General features: G+C 38.1%; 1 protein-coding gene across 2 annotated transcripts in view; it reads right to left on the reverse strand.

The window, feature by feature from the left end:
- STIM2 (stromal interaction molecule 2) overlaps window positions 1–20,610 on the reverse strand; it is a 169,545-nt gene that overhangs the window by 66,963 nt on the left and 81,972 nt on the right. For both annotated transcript variants that reach the window (XM_036764099.1, XM_036764098.1), the window contains exon 3: window positions 12,463–12,577. In XM_036764099.1, the coding sequence (XP_036619994.1) occupies window positions 12,463–12,577 (115 nt within the window). The remainder of the gene's footprint in view (window positions 1–12,462; window positions 12,578–20,610) is intronic.

Consider the following 20,610-nt stretch of genomic DNA (forward strand, 5'->3'; position numbering starts at 1 on the left):
CTACTTATTGTACAATATTCAACTTACTGTACAAAGTTTCCTAGGCCTCAATTTTCTCAGCTAAGAAATGAGAGGCTTGGTCTAGTTAAGCTTCAAGAATTTTTCCAGCTATAACTCCATAAGTCCTATCATCCTTTTGACATCAAGCTGCAACAACCTCAAATTTGCTCATCCCTTCCAACCACATGCCAAATAAGTCAACTTGACTGAAGAAAGAAAATTATCAAAACTCCCAAACAAAAGAAGTATCAGGTGTCTTTATCACATTTTTGTGGTGATTAAACCAAGTTGGTTATCTGTAATATGCTTGCTTCTCTAGAGCATTTTTCTCCTCAAGGCATTGGAAACAGTAAAACTTACTGCAAATGACAGTTTTTAAACAAGAGAAATAGTGATGAAAACACTATTAAAAATCCTAATCGCTATCATTGTTAACCTATTTCTCTATAAGGTTGTATTTTCATTTCACTTACCAAATTAGAGACATAAAATTTGTGGATAGGGAGTAGACCTGTGATTTCACTGTTAGTGGGAACTCTCATATAAAGAAAACTCCCTTTACAATGCAGGTTGGTGCCCTCTCTGCAACGCTCAGTCTTAAGAGGGTTACCTAGACCTAAAGCACTAAGAGGTTAGATGACTTGCCCAGGGAAAAAAGCCATTACATCTTAGAGGCAGGATTGGAACTTTGGTCTTCCTTGGCTATCAGGTGAGCCTTTATTCACTCGGTTCTAAAATCCTTCATGGAAATTTGTTGGGGGGGGGGGGGAACATGCACTGAGCCCATGCGCAGGCGAGCGCACACACACAACCCAATTTCAAGGGGCCTACGAAATGATTTTAACATTGCTTCATTCAACAAACATTTATTAAGGTCCTCCTATGAGCCATACACTGTTTTTGGTGATGAGAGTTGAGAAACAAAAACATAACTATCCCTGCTTTGAAGAAGCATAAATTCTATTGAAGGAAACAACACATACATAATGGGGGGGGGGGGTAAGTAGATGAAACGATGGATGGATGGATGGATGGATGGATGGATGGATGGAATCAATAAATGAACAAATGAATACAAGTGAAAACAAAATATAAAAGCTGGGTCGAAATCAACCTATCCCACTTAGCCCCAAAACATTTATCCAGCAGGAATACATTTCTAGTGCTTAGTCCAGATATATTTACGATGTGAAAATACATCCCAGTCCTAAAATACATCAATCCAACAAATACTTTAAGTGTGTAAAGTCCTTGAAAGCTATTGGATAAACTGCAGTGATACTGCACAATTTGTGTTGTGTTGTTTCTTGTTTGTTTTTGAAGAGGACCAATGACATCACAGGGTGTTGTTCTGACTTGTGCATGAATTGGACTGAAATGAGGCAGAGCTGCACAAAATCTAGTTTCACTCTCTCTTCCAGAGTCATCAAAGTCCAGTGGTAAGACAAAAGTCAGGACTGGTGATGGTCCAGGATGCAGTGAAGTCTTCAATGTCTGATCAAGCTCTAAGTGTTCCAAAGTATGTGTACTAGCTGCCTTGTGGGTGAGGGGTTTGGTAAAGTCCAATAGGAACTTGTATAAAACCAGAGAGCTAGTGTAGAACCCAAGAGATTCAAGTAAGCAAGGTGACCTCAGACTTTCCCTTCTACTTAGCTAAAGACTGTTCTAATTCCACAAGTCTGGATGGCTTCACATGTTCCCATCTGCCTCTTAGTAGCATTCCTAGAACAGCTGACAGTGGTGATAGCCTTAAGAGCCAAGGACAGACTACACAGATTCATAGCTCTGCAAAGAGCTCAGGAGATGACTACACCATACATAAGAAAAAACATCAAAAGGACTTCTGGGAACTATTATCCCTTTGCCATACATGCTCTCTAACCTCAAGACTACTCTCCCCTGGAAATGGTATGTCTTTGGGAGGAGGAAAGGAAGATGTCTTACAATACCACCTTGGTAAAATACTCTTCTCTAAAAGCCTGCTTAAATCTGGCTAAGTGATATCATCAACTTATCATGAGAGGAAAGCCATTAGTAGGGGCTTCTGAAATTTATATCATTAGGAAGACATCCACATACACACTCAGGAATACCCTACATGCTGGGGAGGAGGGGAGAGGATCTGTGGCCTTCTAGGTCCTTGGGTGCAGCCTTTTGACTGAGTCCAAGTTTTACAGAACAAATCCTTTTATTAAGGAGATTTGTTCTGTGAAGTTTGGATTCAGTCAAAGAGTCACATGTGGCCTCAAGGCCACAGTTTCCCCACCCTTGCCCTAGAGCCCTGAGAGAACCTAGAAACTATGATCTGGGGACTCCACTCTTCATGGGAGTAAGGGTTGAAACAGTAGACCCAGAGTATATCCTACAAAAGTAATTTGAGAGAAGGTACTAGCAATTAGCAGGGATAGGAAAGTTTTACTGTTCTAACTATACTACCTGGAAGTTTGGAAGAGGGGAGGGTTTATGAGGAAAGATAATGAGTTCAACCTGGGACATTCAGATCGAGATATCCAAAAAGCAAGTGAAGCTGCAAGTCTGAAAATCAGGAGAAAGGTTAGGGCTGGATAAACAGATTTGAGAATCATCAACATAAAGATGATAATTGAATCCATGGGAGTTGATGAGATCACCGAGTAAAATAACATAGAAAGAAAAGAGAAGAGGGTCCAGGACAGAGCTTTGAAGGACATCAAAAACCAAATTCTCAAGAAACTTAACCACAAAAGGGAAGAAAGATATAGCATGATAGCAAGCAGTGATGGATGGATCAAGTAAGAATTTTTTGAGGGTAGGGAAGGATGTTTATAAGCAGTAGCAAAGCAGCCAGTAGACAGGGTAAGTTGGAACATCATGCTAGGTGCTGGCTAAATAGACAAAAATTAAATAGTTTCTGCCCTAAAAGCATCTTAATTCTATCAGGTGAGATAACAGGTAAATAAATAAGTATACATAAAATATCAAAGATAAATTCAAGGGTTTTTATTGCTTTTGATAGAGAGCAAACTAGTATCTGGAAGGATTAGGAATAGTTTCTTATGGAAAATGGAGTTTGAGTAGAATTTTCAAAGAAACACAAGATTCTAAGAAGTTGAGGAAGAAGTGCATTCCAGGAATGGAGACTAGAAATAAGTTGTATATAGAGAGACCGGAGAGGCTCATTTGGCTAGACCACAGAGTACAGAAAGGAGAGTAGTGAATAATAGTGTTAGGGTAGAACTAGATTGTCAAGGACTATAAAAACCGAAGAGAAGATTTTACATTTGATCCTAAAGGTAACAGGGCACTTCTGGAGTTTATGGAGTAGGGAAGTGACATATACTCAATTTTTAAAAAAATTTTTAAAAAATTTTTAAAAATTTCTGATGGCTATGTGGAACATGCAACGGAGAAGGGAAGACAAGGCAGGGAGATGAATTAAGAGACCAGATAAGAGGTAATGAGGGCCTAAACAAAGGTGAAGGCTGTGTGAGGGAAGGAATCCAATGTGAGGGAGGTTGCTGAGGTAGAAATAGCAAGATTTAGCAAGTGACTGAACAAGTGTGACAGAGAGGTCATACCAAGTATAAGAAAACCAGGCTGCAAAACAGTGTGACTTTGCTGTGAGGGAATAACCTGAAAACCGGAGATGTCAAGTTGCAAAAGCCTGGCTTTCACAGTCTCTTCTTCTCTAATTCTGCTTGGAGTTCAGAAGTCCATGTAGCCTCATGTCTGAATATGCTCAGCTAAGTCTAGGGGAAATAACTCACTATAATCCTTTTACAGGAATAATAATATGCCTCACTCATTTAGGATTAGTTAAAATAGAAGGACCAGATTTGTCAAGTAACAAGGAAATATATATCATATATATAAAAATTTCACTTTTCTCTGTGAAGAAATTATAAGGAGCTATGTCTTTGCATTCCTCACAATGCCTACCGTCATATTACACACACAATACTCATTCAATATATGTATTTGTGGTTCTACTACTTGTTTGTAGTACATTCGTATGGCTGAAATTTTTAGGTTTTTCTCCTAGTAGTACTCAGCATTTCCTTGATTTATAACTAATAACATACTCTTTTAACACAACTGATCAGGATTGTAAAGTGATTATAGAAACACAGAGAATAGTAATCTGAAAAGTGATCAGCTCTACAACCCTAGCTTTATTAGTATCAGTATCATCTTCTAAGAAAATGAACTAACTAGCCATTCACCTATACTTCAATATAATACTTCTGAAAGAGAAGGAAATTACTTTCACATAAGATTCCATTTTCATTTAGGACCACATTTTATCACAAGTAAAAATCTATTTTATAGAATAGCAATTGCCATAATCTTCCTGAAGGTTAAAAATTTAACAATCCTTATTATCAGGAACTTATTCTTTATATCTAAGAGGGAGCATAATACAATGTTAATAGTCAGAACACTTGGGTTCTAGTCTTGGTCATACCATTCAAACAATGCTTTAATGAATACCAAATGTTAATTTCATTTGCCCTAAATTTCTCACAAGTTTGTGAGGACCCAGTAAGATAATGGATGTGAAAGTACACTGTCAACCATAAAGCACTACTCAAATGTGAGGAATCATAATTGTATTTAACCTAAATTTCCTCTAATAAAATGTGAACTCATTTGCTCTTCTGTTATCTTCAAAAGAGACAGAAGTCTTGGTCTCAGGATTGCCTCTCTAGACAAGACACTTTTATTTGCTTAAAAGCTAGTATTAAATTAAACTAAATCCTTTTCTTCTCCCCATATGACTAACTCAGATCCTTTATATCTCCCCCTGAAAAAGCAATAATTTAATAGCTTAATTTTTCTAAACTTTCTCTGAGACTGGTATAGCCTTCTTTAGCTCTGAAGCCCAGAACTGTACACAATGTTTGTAGCGCCAATGTGATATCCATAGCGAGTACAGCTGCTATGACTATGCCAGTGTAGTTATGAATTGCAAGATATAACAGACTCTCTTCATTGCAGGCAGAACCAAAACATTTTATTCAAACACCAGAAAGCCAAATCCATCATAGCAACAAAGAAATCTATATACATTATCAATGCAGTAGGTACTGTCATCCCCAAGCCTTCCCACAAACGAACATCCTCAAGGAAAATCACTCCATGGCTCGCTGCTGCTCTGTGTCTCTCTCTCTCCCAGCTCTGATTGCTCTGTCTCACTTCCTCTCAGTTCTGCTCCACCCCTTCCTGCTCTACCGTTCAGCAAGCTCCTCCCACCACAGGCTCATGTGACTCAGACAGGTCTCATGGGCCTATTAACAGATGGGAAGATCTTCAAATTGCATTACCATTACATTAACAATACATTCAATACATTAACAATGGATTGTTCTAAAAAAAAAAAGCATTTAGTCTACTGCAGGAAAAACTACTTCACAGTTCTTATGAATACTATGTTGTATATTTACTCTACTACTCTGTACTCTTACTAACAAAGTATAGCATTAATGAAACAGTGTTTTTCACTGTGAAACCTAAAATCTTCTCAGATATTCTTGTACATAATTCTTTCCACTGCCTTTTTTTCACGCATACAATGTTATTTTTAATTCACTTCTCACATTTATCAAAATCACTTTGGGGGGCAGAACCAAGATGGCGGCTGGAAAGCAGGGACCAGCCTGAGCTCCCTGCCCAGCCCCTCCAAAAACCTATAAAAAATGGCTCTGAACCAATTCTAGAACGGCAGAACCCACAGAACAGCAGAGGGAAGCAGGGCTCCAGCCCAGGACAGCCTGGATGGTCTCTGGGTGAGGTCTATCCCGCACGGAGCTGGGAGCTGGGAACGGAGTGGAGCAGAGCCCAGCCTGAGCGGCGTGGACCAACAAGACCAGCAACCGGGCAGAGCATGCCCTAGCGCCCTGATTCAGTGAGCTGCGGCAGTTAGGAGACTTCTCAACCCACAAACACCAAAGACTGCTGAGAAGGTTAGTGGGAAAAGCTGCAGGAGTGGAAGGAGTTTGGGGTTCCGCTTCCAGCCCCGGGGGCAGCGGAGGTGGAGCAGCTATGGCTGTTGCTGCTTCCGGCTCCAGGCCCACCTGGTGGGAGGAATTAAGTGGCAGATCAGAGCAGGGGTGCACAGCCTGCCGAAGATCTGAGCCCAGTTCGGGTTGGGGGTCCTTGGGGAAGGAGCAATGCCGGTGCGGCAGAGCTGGCACCTCCCCCCCAAACGTGGAACATAGAACTCTGTAGTCTACAAGCAGTCATACCCCACTGAAAAACTCAAAGGTCAAGTTAGTTGGCTGGGATTATGGCCAGGCAGCGAAAACGCACCGAGATTCAGTCTCAGACTCTGCATTCTTTCTTTGCTGACAAAGAAGACCAAAACATACAGACAGAAGAAATTAATAAAGTCAAAGAGCCTACAACAGAAACCTCCAAGAAAAACATGAACTGGTCCCAGGCCATGGAAGAGCTCAAAAAGGATTTGGAAAAGCAAGTTAGAGAAGTAGAGGAAAAATTGGGAAGAGAAATGAGAAGGATGCGAGAAAACCATGAAAAACAAGTCAATGACTTGCTAAAGGAGACCCAAAAAAATACTGAAAAATACACTGAAGAAAACAACACCTTAAAAAATAGATTAACTCAAATGGCAAAAGAGCTCCAAAAAGCCAATGAGGAGAAGAATGCCTTGAAAGGCAGAATTAGACAAATGGAAAAGGAGGTCCAAAAGACCACTGAAGAAAATACTACTTTAAAAATTAGACTGGAGCAAGTGGAAGCTAGTGACTTTATGAGAAATCAGGATATTATAAAACAGAACCAAAGGAATGAAAAAATGGAAGACAATGTGAAATATCTCCTTGGAAAAACCACTGACCTGGAAAATAGATCCAGGAGAGATAATTTAAAAATTATTGGACTACCTGAAAGCCATGATCAAAAAAAGAGCCTAGATATCATCTTTCAAGAAATTATCAAGGAGAACTGCCCTGACATTCTAGAGCCATGGGGCAAAATAGAAATTGAAAGAATCCATCGATCGCCTCCTCAAATAGATCCAAAAAAGAAATCTCCTAGGAATATTGTCGCCAAATTCCAGAGCTCCCAGATCAAGGAGAAAATACTGCAAGCAGCCAGAAAGAAACAATTTGAGTATTGTAGAAACCCAATCAGAATAACCCAGGATCTGGCAGCTTCTACATTAAGAGATCGAAGGGCTTGGAATGCGATATTCCGGAGGTCAATGGAGCTAGGATTAAAACCTCGAATCACCTACCCAGCAAAACTGAGTATCATGCTCCAAGGCAAAATATGGATTTTCAATAAAATAGAGGACTTTCAAGCTTTCTCAGTGAAAAGACCAGAACTGAATAGAAAATTTGACTTTCAAACATAAGAATCAAGAGAAGCATGACAAGGTAATCAAGAAACAGAAATTGCAAGGGACTTACTAAAGTTGAACTGTTTTGTTTACATTCCTACATGGAAAGAGGACATGGATGATTCATGAGACCTCAGTATTAGGGTAGCTGAAGGGAATATGCATATATATATATATATATGTTTATGTATATATATATAAGTGAATGTGTATGTATGTATATATCTATGTGTATATATATGTGTGACGCAGGGTGAGTTGAAGATGAAGGGAAGATATCTAAAAGAAATAAAATGAAATTAAGGGATGAGAGAGCATCATACTGAGAGAGGGAGATAGGGAGAGATAGAATGGGCTGGATTATCTCACATAAAGGTGGCAAGAGGAAGCAGTTTTGTGGGAGGAGGGGAGAGGGCAGGTGAGGGGGGAATGAGTGAACCTTGCTCTCATCAGATTTGGCCTGAGGAGGGAATACCATACATACTCAGTTGGGTATCTTACCCCACAGGAAAGAAGAGGGAGGAAGATAAAAAAAAATAAAAGGGGGGGGATGATGGAGTGGAGGGCAGATGGGGGTGAAGGTAATCAAAAACAAACACTTTAGAAAGGAGACAGGGTCAAGGGAGAAAATTCAATAAAGCGGGATGGGTTGGGAAGGAGCAAAAGGTAGTTAGTCTTTCACAACATGAGTATTGTGGAAGGGTTATACATAATGATACACATGTGGCCTAGGTTGAATTGCTCGACTTCTTAGGGAGGGTGGGTGGGAAGGGAAGAGGGGAGAGAATTTGGAACTCAAAGGTTTAAAATTAGATGTTCAAAAACAAAAAAAAAAGTTTTTGCATGCAATTAAAAAATTAGATACACAGGCAATGGGGTGTAGAAATTTATCTTGCCCTACAAGAAAGGAAGGGAAAAGGGGATGAGAGGTGAGGGGGGTGATAGAGGGGAGGGCTGACTGGGGAACAGGGCAACCAGAATATACATCATCTCGGAGTGGGGGGGAGGGTAGAAATGGGGAGAAAATTTGTAATTCAAACTATTGTGAAAATCAATGCTGAAAACTAAATATGTCAAATAAATTTAAATTAAAAAAAAATCACTTTGAATTCTAATATGACATTCCAATATAGCTCACTTTCACTGAACTATTCTCATCTGTAAACCAAACAAGTCAACTTTCTTGTGCTGATGGAAGTATCATTCAACACAACAATAAAAACATTAAACTATGAAATCAATGCAAGTATCCCTATATAAGAATACTTTATTTCTCTCCAGTTGACAATTATCCATCAATAAACAATCTTTAGGATCAGAGGATTTTAATGTTCTTTGTATTATGAGCCCCTCAGGCAGTCTGATGGAGCTTATGGACCCCTTCTCAGAATAACATTTTAAAATGCATAAAATAAAATACATAAGACTAAGGAAAATAAAGATGTAGTTTTTCTCCTTGTCAGTTAAAAAGATCCCCTGAAATATTAACAGCGAACCATTTGAGGGTCTGTAGACCCCAGGTTCAGAGCTCCTACTTAAGATTCAGACTTCCATAAAGATATGTAATGACCTGATTAGATTTCTATGGTAAAATGGATAGAGTACTGTGCCTGGAGTTAGGAAAATCTGAGTTCAGTCTCAGACACTTAGTAGCTGTGTGACCCTGCTTATATCTCGTTTGCCTCCATTTCCTCATCTATAAATAGGAAAAAATAATAGCACCTGCCTCCCAGGATTGTCATGAGGATCAAATAACATACGTGTAAAGCATTTTTGTAAACCTTAAAAAACTATATGAACTTAGCTAATATTACTAATATTATAATCATCATTAGAATTACATCTGATACAAGTTCAGCTGAAAACAGTTACCACTGAGTTGATTCAACATTCTTAGTGAATGACGGGCCACATAACAGAACTTTTTAGAAAACTGCAGTTACCACTTCAAGCACCAAAACATTTATTTAAACAATTTTTGATAGAAACCGTTCTAAGACATACTATATACAACCCAATCTCTTGTAACAGAAAACACTGAACCTGACTAACCCTATTTTGATAGATCCAGTCATAACATAAATATCAATTATTTTACCATGATAATGCCTTGGAAATTACATAGGGCCTCTTAGAATAAGTGGCGCCAGATTGCTTTCTTTCTCTTCATACGTCTGACTCAGTTTTAGAGTACATAGTACTATAATATGCCTACAACATGATACATATGTATATAAGCACAAACCTACATACATATACAAACACTGAAGTATATATGTTGTTTGTGTATACTTAAGCAAAATATTAGTGTCTGTGCTTATATAGCAGGACATACAGACATACGGTATATACATTACAGTATATACATTCATACATGTACAATACTAGAGCCTCTTTTAACTTTCAGTGACTCTCAAGAATGCCCTCACTGCTTTTAATTTGTTACTTGATTTTCTACACACTAATGTCGATAATGAATTGAGAAATGCCCCTATAAATAAAGTGCATGGCCTCTGTCATCACCATTGTGTTAATAGCCTGACAATGAGTTCACCGAGAGTGCTTTTTCACTTATTCTAGGGTCATGAAAAGACACAAATTTGAAACTGTTAGACACCAGACATCCAAATAAATGGATTATTTTAAAACATTTAACATTCTTTGATTTGTCAATTCTGTTACCCTAACAAAAACATATATAAGCTTATCACCGATATACAATTACTGGTAAAAATATGGCATTAATTTTCTTGAGAATAATACACCAACAGGTAATAATTAGCAAGACTTTGCAAAGTACTTATCAAACTAATTTCTGTTTTTGGCAAGGTAATATAAAAATATTCTTTATTCAAAAAGAAGCATTTAAAGTACTTCTTTCACATAAGTTAGACTTATAGGTATTAACAAGAACAATAAATTTACTACATAAATTTCACAATAATAACAAAATCATCAAGTATTCTACAACTAGGTGCTTATATTTGCGAAAAGGATAAAAGACCACCTGGATAATCAAAAAACCTCTAAATTCAATGTCTATCTCAAGAAAATTATTAGAAAAATGTTCTCTGTATTTTAATTTCCCTTATATATTTTGCATATTTAATTATTTCTTTAGCTTTCTTATCTGTATTCCTAAATGATGGGGTGCTTTGGATGCCTGTGCTTGGACCCCAATTCCAAAATCATATTTCTACCTAGCCTCAAAACACTGCCTCAGGCAGTTCCTCTCTAGCCCAAGGACAGCATGCCCTAGCAAAACATTTATCTTTCCTCCTGATTCAGTAGTCAGCTGTACCTACAGAATTTATTAGTTTGAACTGGCTGTGTACTAGGTCATAAAGATATTTACCACTCACTGACCTATTATGTGTATCCTAGACTTAGATATATATATATATATATATGTGTGTGTGTGTGTGTGTGTGTGTGTGTGTGTATGTACACACACACACACACACACACACACACACACTCCCCTATGTTTATCTTGTCTAACTAGATCAGAGCTGTCCAACCTTAGGTTTTTATTGAAACAACAGACAATATATTTTGATTTGCCATTTTAGTCAGAGCTCTGGGGTAGCTCGGTTTCATTTACTGAAGCATTTACGTAAATTTCTATGCTTAAAGCCGGCCACGTAAATCGCACTGCAGGCTGCATGCGGCAGGCCATTTTGGATAGCCCTGAACTGGATGATGGAGGCAGCCTGGTATTTCTCAGTCAGCCCTGACCATTAATTGACTTAGTGATGTTTTAGGCTTAAAACCACACCTTATTGTAGCCCCTCCTTGGGCTATTTCCCAGGGAACTCTGGGTAAAATAACCTGTGCAGTAGATACAAAAAGTGCATGTTCCTTTAAGAAGTAACCACTCCTTAATCACTCCATGATCCCTCCCCGAACGACCTAATTAGCATATTTGGCACATGTTTTACTATAGTTTAACCTACATAAACTTTACCTGAACCCTTGTAAGGTTGCAGGTTCCCTAAGAACTCTTGCCCACTAAAAAGCATAATAAATCTTTGCCACCTTGACTTAAAGAATGCTTGAGTCTGTGAATTCATTCCAGATGGCCCCAAGCTTGTTTCGGGAACTTCAGTCTTGGAGTTCTTGTATCTCTCCAACCCTCACCACTAAATATTTTACTATTTCTTTACTTCCAGTTGTCACATTTTTCTTTATTTACTATATGTAACAAACAATATGTTGTCCTTTCAACTTTAAGACTAGAAACTTGGGGGAAAAATGTATTACGGAATGGAATGGGAACGTACTCATTCAGTATTTACTGTGGCCCAAGAAATGTACTAAGTGTAAGGGATACCAAGAGAAAAGGCAGACAATCCCTGCTCTCATTGGGGGAGAATATCCATAAAGGAGGACAGAGTTCATGCCAAGATGGAATGGGTTCTGGTAGGGAAAGTAGTTGGTCAGATGGCAAAGCCCTGAGGACCTTGGGAAGCAATGGCAGGACAAATGGTCCCACACTGAGAGAATAGTGGATCCAAGAGTCAGAGCAGAGTAAGAATCTGGGATACGTCCAGTAGAGCTGGGGATGAAAGACTTATCAACATGCATCTGAGAGTGGGAATCATTCAGTACAGGTGTTAGATAAATACAAGTTTTAAGAACTATATGAAACTTAGTAACAATAGATGTCAATGATCCAAATAAATTCGTGATTCACTACTTCTCCCCTCCCCATGTACTGATGGTTCCAACTCCTATTAAAACCTTCACAGAGTCTGGGTAGGGTCAAAAAAAGGAGAATGAATTTAAATCAGTCAATTTGGTCAAAAGAGGTCAAAACTACTGGCAATAATTAGACTCTGGCATTCTCTAAGAATTTTAATACTTGCCTCTCATAACCACAAGTTATTAAAATGCATTTTACTTGAATAGATATTTATCTTACTGACTGATAAACTAAATAGGTCCAAAAGTAAATTAATCCTTAAAATGCTGAAAATTTATCACCACACACTGCCATTTATAGAACATTATTGATGAAACAAATTCTTTCATATAATGTTTTGGGAAAAGAAACAATTTAACAAAAATTAAATGGAGAAAAGATGAAAAGTCTGAATCTTAGCATTTTCAGTTTTTCTTACCTTCTGATGTTTTCCATCTTTTCCACAAGTCTTCAACAGTAATATGTTTATCTTCTCTATGCAGATGGCTATGTTTATTAGTAGCATCCTTATATTTCATATCTTCTCTGATAAACTATAGAAAAGAAAAGTCTAGGTTAAATACTAGTAATCCTAGAAGGAAAATTTATTGGAATTGAGGAACAGAACAAACACGCAACTAAACTACTACAGAAAAAAAAGTCGCATGTATGGAGAGGATTAGATAACTTCTGAGCTTGTCTCTAAAAGTGAGACCATCTGAACACCAGAAAAAAACTAAGTTTGGTCTGAATATGATGAGAAGCATAAGACTGGTGGATGGAGAAAGAAGTTGATAATGAGTAGCTGAAGTGATCCCTGGTCAAGTTAGGAAATAGAAAGTCTAATTATTTAAATAGTACCCTGAGTACTAGCAGCATGCAGTGGAATTAAAAACATTTACTTCCTTGGCTATGAAACGTTTTTTACTTGGAAAAAGGGAAAAGGAAAAACTAAGGTTCTCTTTAATCTGTTTACATTAAAATTTAAAAGAAGTTTTTCAGACTTCTAAAATAAATTGCCAATTCTTATTTTTAAAAACTAGTGAAATATTTTAATGCTATAAATCTGTAACAAATAGTTTTTGATAAAAGATTATTCAAATAATTCCTATGTACAATATATTCCCCAATATACTTCTGTACACATACTAGTACTACACAGATTCACATATTTAGAGCTGGAAGGTACCTAAGAGACAATCTAGTCCACCTCACCCATACACTCTCATTTTGCAGCTAAAAAAATGGAAGTCATAAGAGGTAACATGATTTGCCCAGTTGCACAGATACTAAGTAGTAGTCATAATTTGCAAAGACATAAGATATCACATATGAAGATGGCACATCATGTGCGAAGCACTGAGTTTGAAATATACAGTATGCAGAGAGAGAAATGTTTAATGAGGCTCAAAAGGAGTGCTAACTTGACTAGACATCATTTGACCCACCAGATGCAATCCAACAAAGAATCTATGGCGCACCTTCCCCAGGCAAGGCACTATGCTATACATGAAGGTTACAAAGACAATGTGAAAAATCATCTCAGCTGACAAGGAGTTTACGTTCTACTAATGGGATATAACATGTGAACACACAAGTATAAACATGCTAGTTTAACAAGGAAAGAGAAAGCACTAATAACTAAGAGATCCAGAGAGGTTTCCTACGGGAGGTGGTATATAATGTAAATCTTAAAAGAAGATAGGAATTCTAAGAGACAAAGGTGGGAAGATAGTGTGTTCTGGATATGGGGAGAGTTGGGGCAGCTTATGCAAAGGCAGAGAAGCTGGCCATAAAATGTCAAGTTTGAGAACAGCAAGAAAGCCAATCTGATTAGAGCACAGAGGAGATGTAGTAGCAATTTATGTATGAAGATCTTTCCCACCCATTAATAGGCCATGTGACCTGCTTATGTCACAGGAAGCCTAAGTCACATGTGGTAGGAGGAGCTTCCTGCCAGGAAAAGAGAAGTTATGTCACAGGAAATGCTGAGAGAGAGAGAGAGAGAGAGAGCGAGCGAGCAGTTAAGGCTGCTAATGGCCGCCATCATGATAGAGCTGAACGGGCTGACTTAGCTGTGCTGTGAGTTTGTTTTTGGGGAAGACCCCAACAGGCGGTCAGAGAGGTTTTGGGATGGCGAGGCTCCATGTTGTGATATTGTGTATTGAATGCTTTACTGCTCTGACAGATTGGATAAATGGCTTGTGGGATATGGTGCTCTGGTGTCTGCATAAATGTTATACTTCTTTTACCTTCTTTATGGAGAGTCTCTCATACTTTGCAATACAGAACTACATAGGCATATTCATTATTATTGTTGATGTTGTATTTATTGCCTTACTGATACAGGAGATGAAAGGGAGCAATGTGAAATGGAACTTGGAAATGCAGACTAAAGCCAGACTGGGAAAAGTGTTCAATGCCAGGATGAAGAGTTTGTCTTTCATCCTAGAGGCAATAGTGAGCCACTAAAGGTCCTTGAGGACAGGAGTAAGAGAGCCCATCTTTTGGTCTGTGTGGAGGATAGACTGGAGAGGAAGAGAAACTAGAAACAAGGAAATCAATAGTTCAGGCAAGAGGTAATAAGATTCTGAGTTATGGTGGTCACCACATGAATGGAGAGAAACAAACAAATGTAAGTTATGCTGTCAAAGTAGAACTGGCAAGACTAGCACCCGACTGACTGGCTATGGAGAGCGATCAAAGATGACTTCAAGGTTACAGATATGGATGACCGGAAAGTTGGCAATGCCCTACACGGAAAGAAAGAAGTCTATAGAAGGGTGAGTTTAAGAAGGATACCAAATTCCATTTTAGACATGAAAAATCAAACTGAATCTAAAATACTAGAGGACCTTCATTTGGAAAAGCTCACAAGCAACTCAGGGGTTACTCAGGAATAAAATATAAGTAAAACAAGTACATAAAGAAGTAAAATAAGATATATCATGAGAGTCTTCTATATAAACATCATAATTAAACCCACAGGGCCTAATGTGATTCTCAAGTGAAAGAGTACTTGTAAAATAAGAAGTCCCAAGACAGAAGTTTAGTGGGAAACTCTTTTTAGAAGGCAGGATATGGACAATGATTCTTTAAAGAAGACTGAAAAGCAACAAGAGAGACACAAGAACTAGATGAGTGCGGTGTCATGAAAACCCAGAGAAGTAGAAAGTAGTCATCAATGTCAAATGGTGAACAAAGTAGTGGTAGAGTATGAACTGAGTACGAGTTAAAAAAAAAGAGTAAAAACTCTTGCAATTTTGCAATTAAGATGTCGATTTCAATTGATCATTGAAGTCAAAAACTATGTAGTTGAGTGGTAAGAGAGGAAGAAGTTCAGAGTAAAAACAGCTTTTGGGTCTAAAACACAGTGAATTTAGAGTTTGGGGCTGATATTTCGGGCCCAAATGTAAGGTTTTAAATTTATCCTTTAAAATTTCTCTTTAGCCTCATTCTACCATTATAGCCTGTCAAGACTGAACAAACAGGTCACAAACAGCTGGATATAAGTCCAAGGCACTGTTACCAAGTCAAAGGAGATATAGGACCTATTAAGAAATAAATAAGATGCTTAGTTGCAAGAGCATTTGTATAACCATAAGCTGTATACACATTACCTAAAATCCAAATCCAAAGCTTCTTTACTGTGTGAAAAATGGCAGGAGTGGAGCAAAGAAATCATCACAGCAGGACAAAAAGGAATCAATAAAACAGGGATAATAATAGCACCTAGCTCCCTGAATTGTTGTGAGGATTAAATGAGATATTTGTAAAATTCTTAGTACAGTGCCTGGCACACTTTGGAGACTATGTAAACACTTGCTGTTATTAATAATAAATGTTTGTTTAATAACTAGTGATACAAAAGGGGAAATTCTCTCCCCTTCTATATATTCCAGCTTATCAATTCTCCAACTGTGATTTGATGGCAGAATACAGTGGGACTAGCGCCACACATTATCAGACACATTAGATAATAAAATACATTGGTTCAATTAAAATTAAAATAAAGTGAAAGCCTGTGCTATTTAAACAAACCAATCTTAACATGGATTGGCTGGATCTGACATCAAAGGACACAGATTTGAATCCTGATTCTGCAACTGGCCACCTGAGTGACCAAACATAGGCTATTTAACCTCTCTGGGCCTCAATTTCCTCATTCATAAAATGAGAATGCCATGCTTAATATCTTTTCTAGCTCAAAATCTATGGTATTATAGTCTCAGTTGACTGCCATTGTGCATACAAAAGCAGCATTGTAATCTGATATTTACAACTGTAGTGTTTTTGAAATTATGCAAACAAATCAACAAATTAATTGTAGCTTAACTTCCAAACTCTGTTGAAAGGGAACTAAATGATTCTGAAAATCTATGTAGCAGTTGACAAAAAGTCTCATTCCTATATTGCATAAATATAGAATTTTTAGAAACAGAGCAAGTCACCATTAGAGGAAAAAAATAACATTAAAATATTAATAACAACAAGTCAGCCAGTCTCTGCTTGACAGCTTTGGGTAACAAAGAACATACCTTCTTGGGCACTACTTTCTTCTTCTAGACAATTCTAATTGTTAGGAAGCTTTTTCTTAGAATCAGCCAACTCTGTCTCTCTACAAATGCCACTTATGCCCTCTAGCGAGGAGCTATATAACATAATTGATAGAGAACCTTCAAGTGCCACCACTGACATATGGTGGCTATATGACTGGGTACTTTAAACAGGTAGCTAGGTGGTACAGTGGATAGAGTGTCAGGCCTAGAATCAGAAGACCTGAGTTCAAATTCAGCCTCAAATAGTTACTAGCTGCATGACTCTGGGTAAGTCACTTAACCATTTGCCTCAGTTTCCTTATTTGTAAAATGAGCTAGAAGGAAATGGCAAACCACTTTAGTATCTTTGCCAAGAAATGGGATCACAAAGAGTCATACACAACTGAAAAGCAACTATTTAAGCCCTCAGTACAGCAGGAAACTCTAGGCCTACAAAGTTGAACAATTCCATATGGTTTTTGAGATTTCTTTCCACTCTTCAATGACCCCAAGATCTTTTATTAAGAAGATTTGTTCTGTGAAGTTTCGGAGTTTCCTCACTGTGAGCTTCCTAATGATGAAATCATAGGTTCCAAACCGCCTATTTTCCCTTCTCTGTCAAAAGCATCCTCTAGAGCTAAGCACAAGATAACCCATTGAATGTTCAAATGTACTATGCTGTTCTCCTATATCTTTCTTGAGACTAAGTATCTCCAGCTTTTTCAATTATTTATTTTACAGCATACTCTCCAATCTCCACATAATCTTGCCTGCCTTCCTATTTACACAATGCAGTTCATCAATACTCTATATGTCATCTAAGTAGAATACAATGGGGCTCTAACCATTTTAATAGGGCAAGCTACGCCTTTCTTAATATGGTCTCAGATTACATGAACATTTGTCGCTAAAATGTCACATGATGACTCACAATACTGAGTTTGTATCTACTAAACCCCACAGACCAGTATCAAAAACACTGCTAAGGACATCTCCTTTCTCCTGTACTTCGGAACCAAAGAATAGGTATTTTAATTTATCCTATTGAAATTTCTCTTTAGATTCAGCCCATCATTTTAGTTTGCCAAGATTTCTTCAGCTCATTGATATTGGAGGATGGGTCAGAGAGGATGATCAACAGTCTCAACCCTGCTATCTTATACTCTGGCAAATTTCCTAACGTAACTAAGTATGCTATGTAGCTGTCAGAGACAGGATGTACTAGAGCATTCCAGGTTTTATTTTGTGTTGTTTTTTTTTTAAATGTTCCTGAAATTTTCTATGTGAATCAATTTTTCAACATTTAAAATATACTTTGAATGCAACTGGGACAATGTGCTACTTAAGGAACTTCTAAAGGTACTTAGAATCTAAGAGGAATGTGAGTCTGATCATCCCTTAAATTCAGACAAATTCCAAAAAATCTGAAGGGTAATAGAACACTGTAGCAAGGCTATTAACATCTTGTGGTTTTACCATTCCACATCATCTAAAGTGAGAGCTGCCTCTTTTATAAAAGCTAAACTTGTACATCAAGCACAGTGTCCCCAGAAAGGGTTTATGCATAGAAGTGTTTGGGCTGAGTCTTGATGAAAACTAAGGATTCCAAAGGGTTAAAAAAGTGAGAAGAAAAAACATTCTAGGCAAGAGGGGCAGTACAAAGGCAAAGACAGGAAAAACAGAGCACCTGGGAGATAGAGCTTCCTTTGTAAAGAACAAGTAGGCCAGTATGGCTGCACATAAAGTCAGCGCACGGGGAAAGTGATATGTAAGAAGGATGGAAAGGTAGGAAGGGGCCATACTGGGACGAGCTTTAAATACTCAACATAAAGTTTCTATTTGACTCTCAAAGTAACAGGGAGACACAGGAGCTTATAAAATAGGGGGATGGCATGGCTAGACTTGTGCTTTAGGGAAAACACTTTTGGTGGCTATGTAGTCCAGGAGAATGGAAAGAAGGGGATATATGTAGGAAATGTTGTGAAGACACAATTTGGCACGTGATTACCTTACAGGACCATACTACACTTCCGTAGTCATCCTCTGTCACCTGTCCTCACTTCTATAATCAATAATTTATTTTTAAATCTAAGTCAATTCATAAGTTAACTGTGTATCCATAGAGGGCTCTTCAGATGATTCCAATTTTTTTCCTACTCCTGGAATTAGTTCCTTTGTGTCTTCCCAATTTCATTCCTGAGTTTCCCATCCTTTCCAAACTGTCATCCCCCTATAAAATTTTGGTCCTTCAGAGTCTGCCTTTCCTTCTTCTTAACCACTAAGATCCTTCTCAGCTCTAAACCTATGATCCCACTGAAATCTGCTTTTTCAAAATCAAAGAAGCATATAATACAAAAACTGGCTTTGTTCTCCTTTATTATAAACTGCAGAAGGAAGTAATATTTTAGTTCTAGAAAGCAGTTCCTCTCTGTTAGTGAGAATCAGATATAGTACAGAATTTCTCCCTTGTTGTTTGATAAACCTTTCCAAGGATGAAAATGTGATTAAGTCAAGAAATTATTAGCTGCTCTAGTTTTGGCAGAGAGCTCTAGCAACTGACTGGATAACTAAAGTTTCCAAAACTTTTCTATCATGCCTTGCAGATTATTCCTGTTTCTGTCCAGGCAGTCTATAGTATAGATACCCTGATAAAAAAAGATTGCTTCTGTTCCCCCCACCCCACCCCCCACCTTGAACTTTAGCTAAGCTTTCCATCATGCTTCCTCCTTTTGGTTCCTAGGATTATTCCTGAATATACCTTATTAAAATACACCACTAGCCCACCTCACATCCTTTTTCTCTGTTGCTTCTATTCTTCTGGAATAACATACATCAGACATGAATCATGATTCAGTAACAGATTTCAGCCCATTTCCCATCCCATCAGTTTAGTAATAAGTGTTGTGAAATATGCCTCCCTTCATTAGGTTGTCTAATTCCTCTTAGTTGTTGCCTAACATTTGGACACTGCTACATAAACACTGAGGTAGTGGTTTTGCTGATGGCTCCTTAATTGGATTTAGTGTCTTGTGAATTTCTAAGTATCTCAATAGCTCTTTTGCTTTTACAGGGACTACTCTTTATGTTATCTAACTTGATAGATGGGGTGTAGGATGTGTTCAGAGAGGACTGGTACCTCTGGTGTGATGGCTGCCACGCACGAATTTCCAGGGCTAGCTCAGGGCTTGGGAGGTTCCGAAGTAAAGTATGGGGAGGTATTAAACCGATTATCAAACTGAAGGTCTACAGAGCTGTTGTGCTGACCTCACTGCTGTATGCCTGTGAAACCTGGACAGTCTACCAGCACCATGCCAGGAAACTGAATCACTTCCATTTGAATTGTCTTAGGAAGATTCTGAAGATCGCCTGGCAGGATAAGGTACCAGACATTGAGGTCCTTACTCAAACTAAACTGCCACACATTCAAATTGTGCTTCAGAAAGAGCAACTTTGATGGGCTGGCCACTTTGTTCAAATGCAAAACATATGCTTGCCAAAAAGACTATTCTATGGAGAACTCACATAGTGCAAGCGTTCACGTGGTGGTCAGAAGAAGCAATACAAAGATACTCTCAAAGTCTGTCTCGAGAACTTTGGAATTGATTGTGTGACATGAGACACACTGGCACAGGACCACTCAGCATGGCATGCCTACATCAGAGAAGGTGCTGTGCTCTATGAGCAAAGCAGAATTTAAACAGCTTAAAGAAAATGCAGGGTGTGCAAAGTTAGAGTATCTACCCCAAATGTTCACATGGACTATTTGTGCCCAACTTGTAGTAAAGCATTCCGAGCTCGTATTGGTCTGATCAGCCAGTTGGACACACTGAATCCTGACGCTAGCATAGTGATGTCATTTTGGTCCTCTTCGAGAACAAAGGACAACAACCCACCAACCAATCAACTTGATAAACATAGTTTTCTCCCTCTCCAATACTTTGTCGTTTAAAGTATCTTTGATTAGATTTGAAAGACAATTGCATCATCAATTGCTTATTAAGGTATTTTCAACTGAATATCTTATAGGCATCTCAAACTCAACATGTTCA

The sequence above is a fragment of the Trichosurus vulpecula genome, chromosome 6 (genome assembly GCF_011100635.1).
Source record: "Trichosurus vulpecula isolate mTriVul1 chromosome 6, mTriVul1.pri, whole genome shotgun sequence".
In the NCBI taxonomy this organism is placed as follows: Eukaryota; Metazoa; Chordata; class Mammalia; order Diprotodontia; family Phalangeridae; genus Trichosurus; species Trichosurus vulpecula.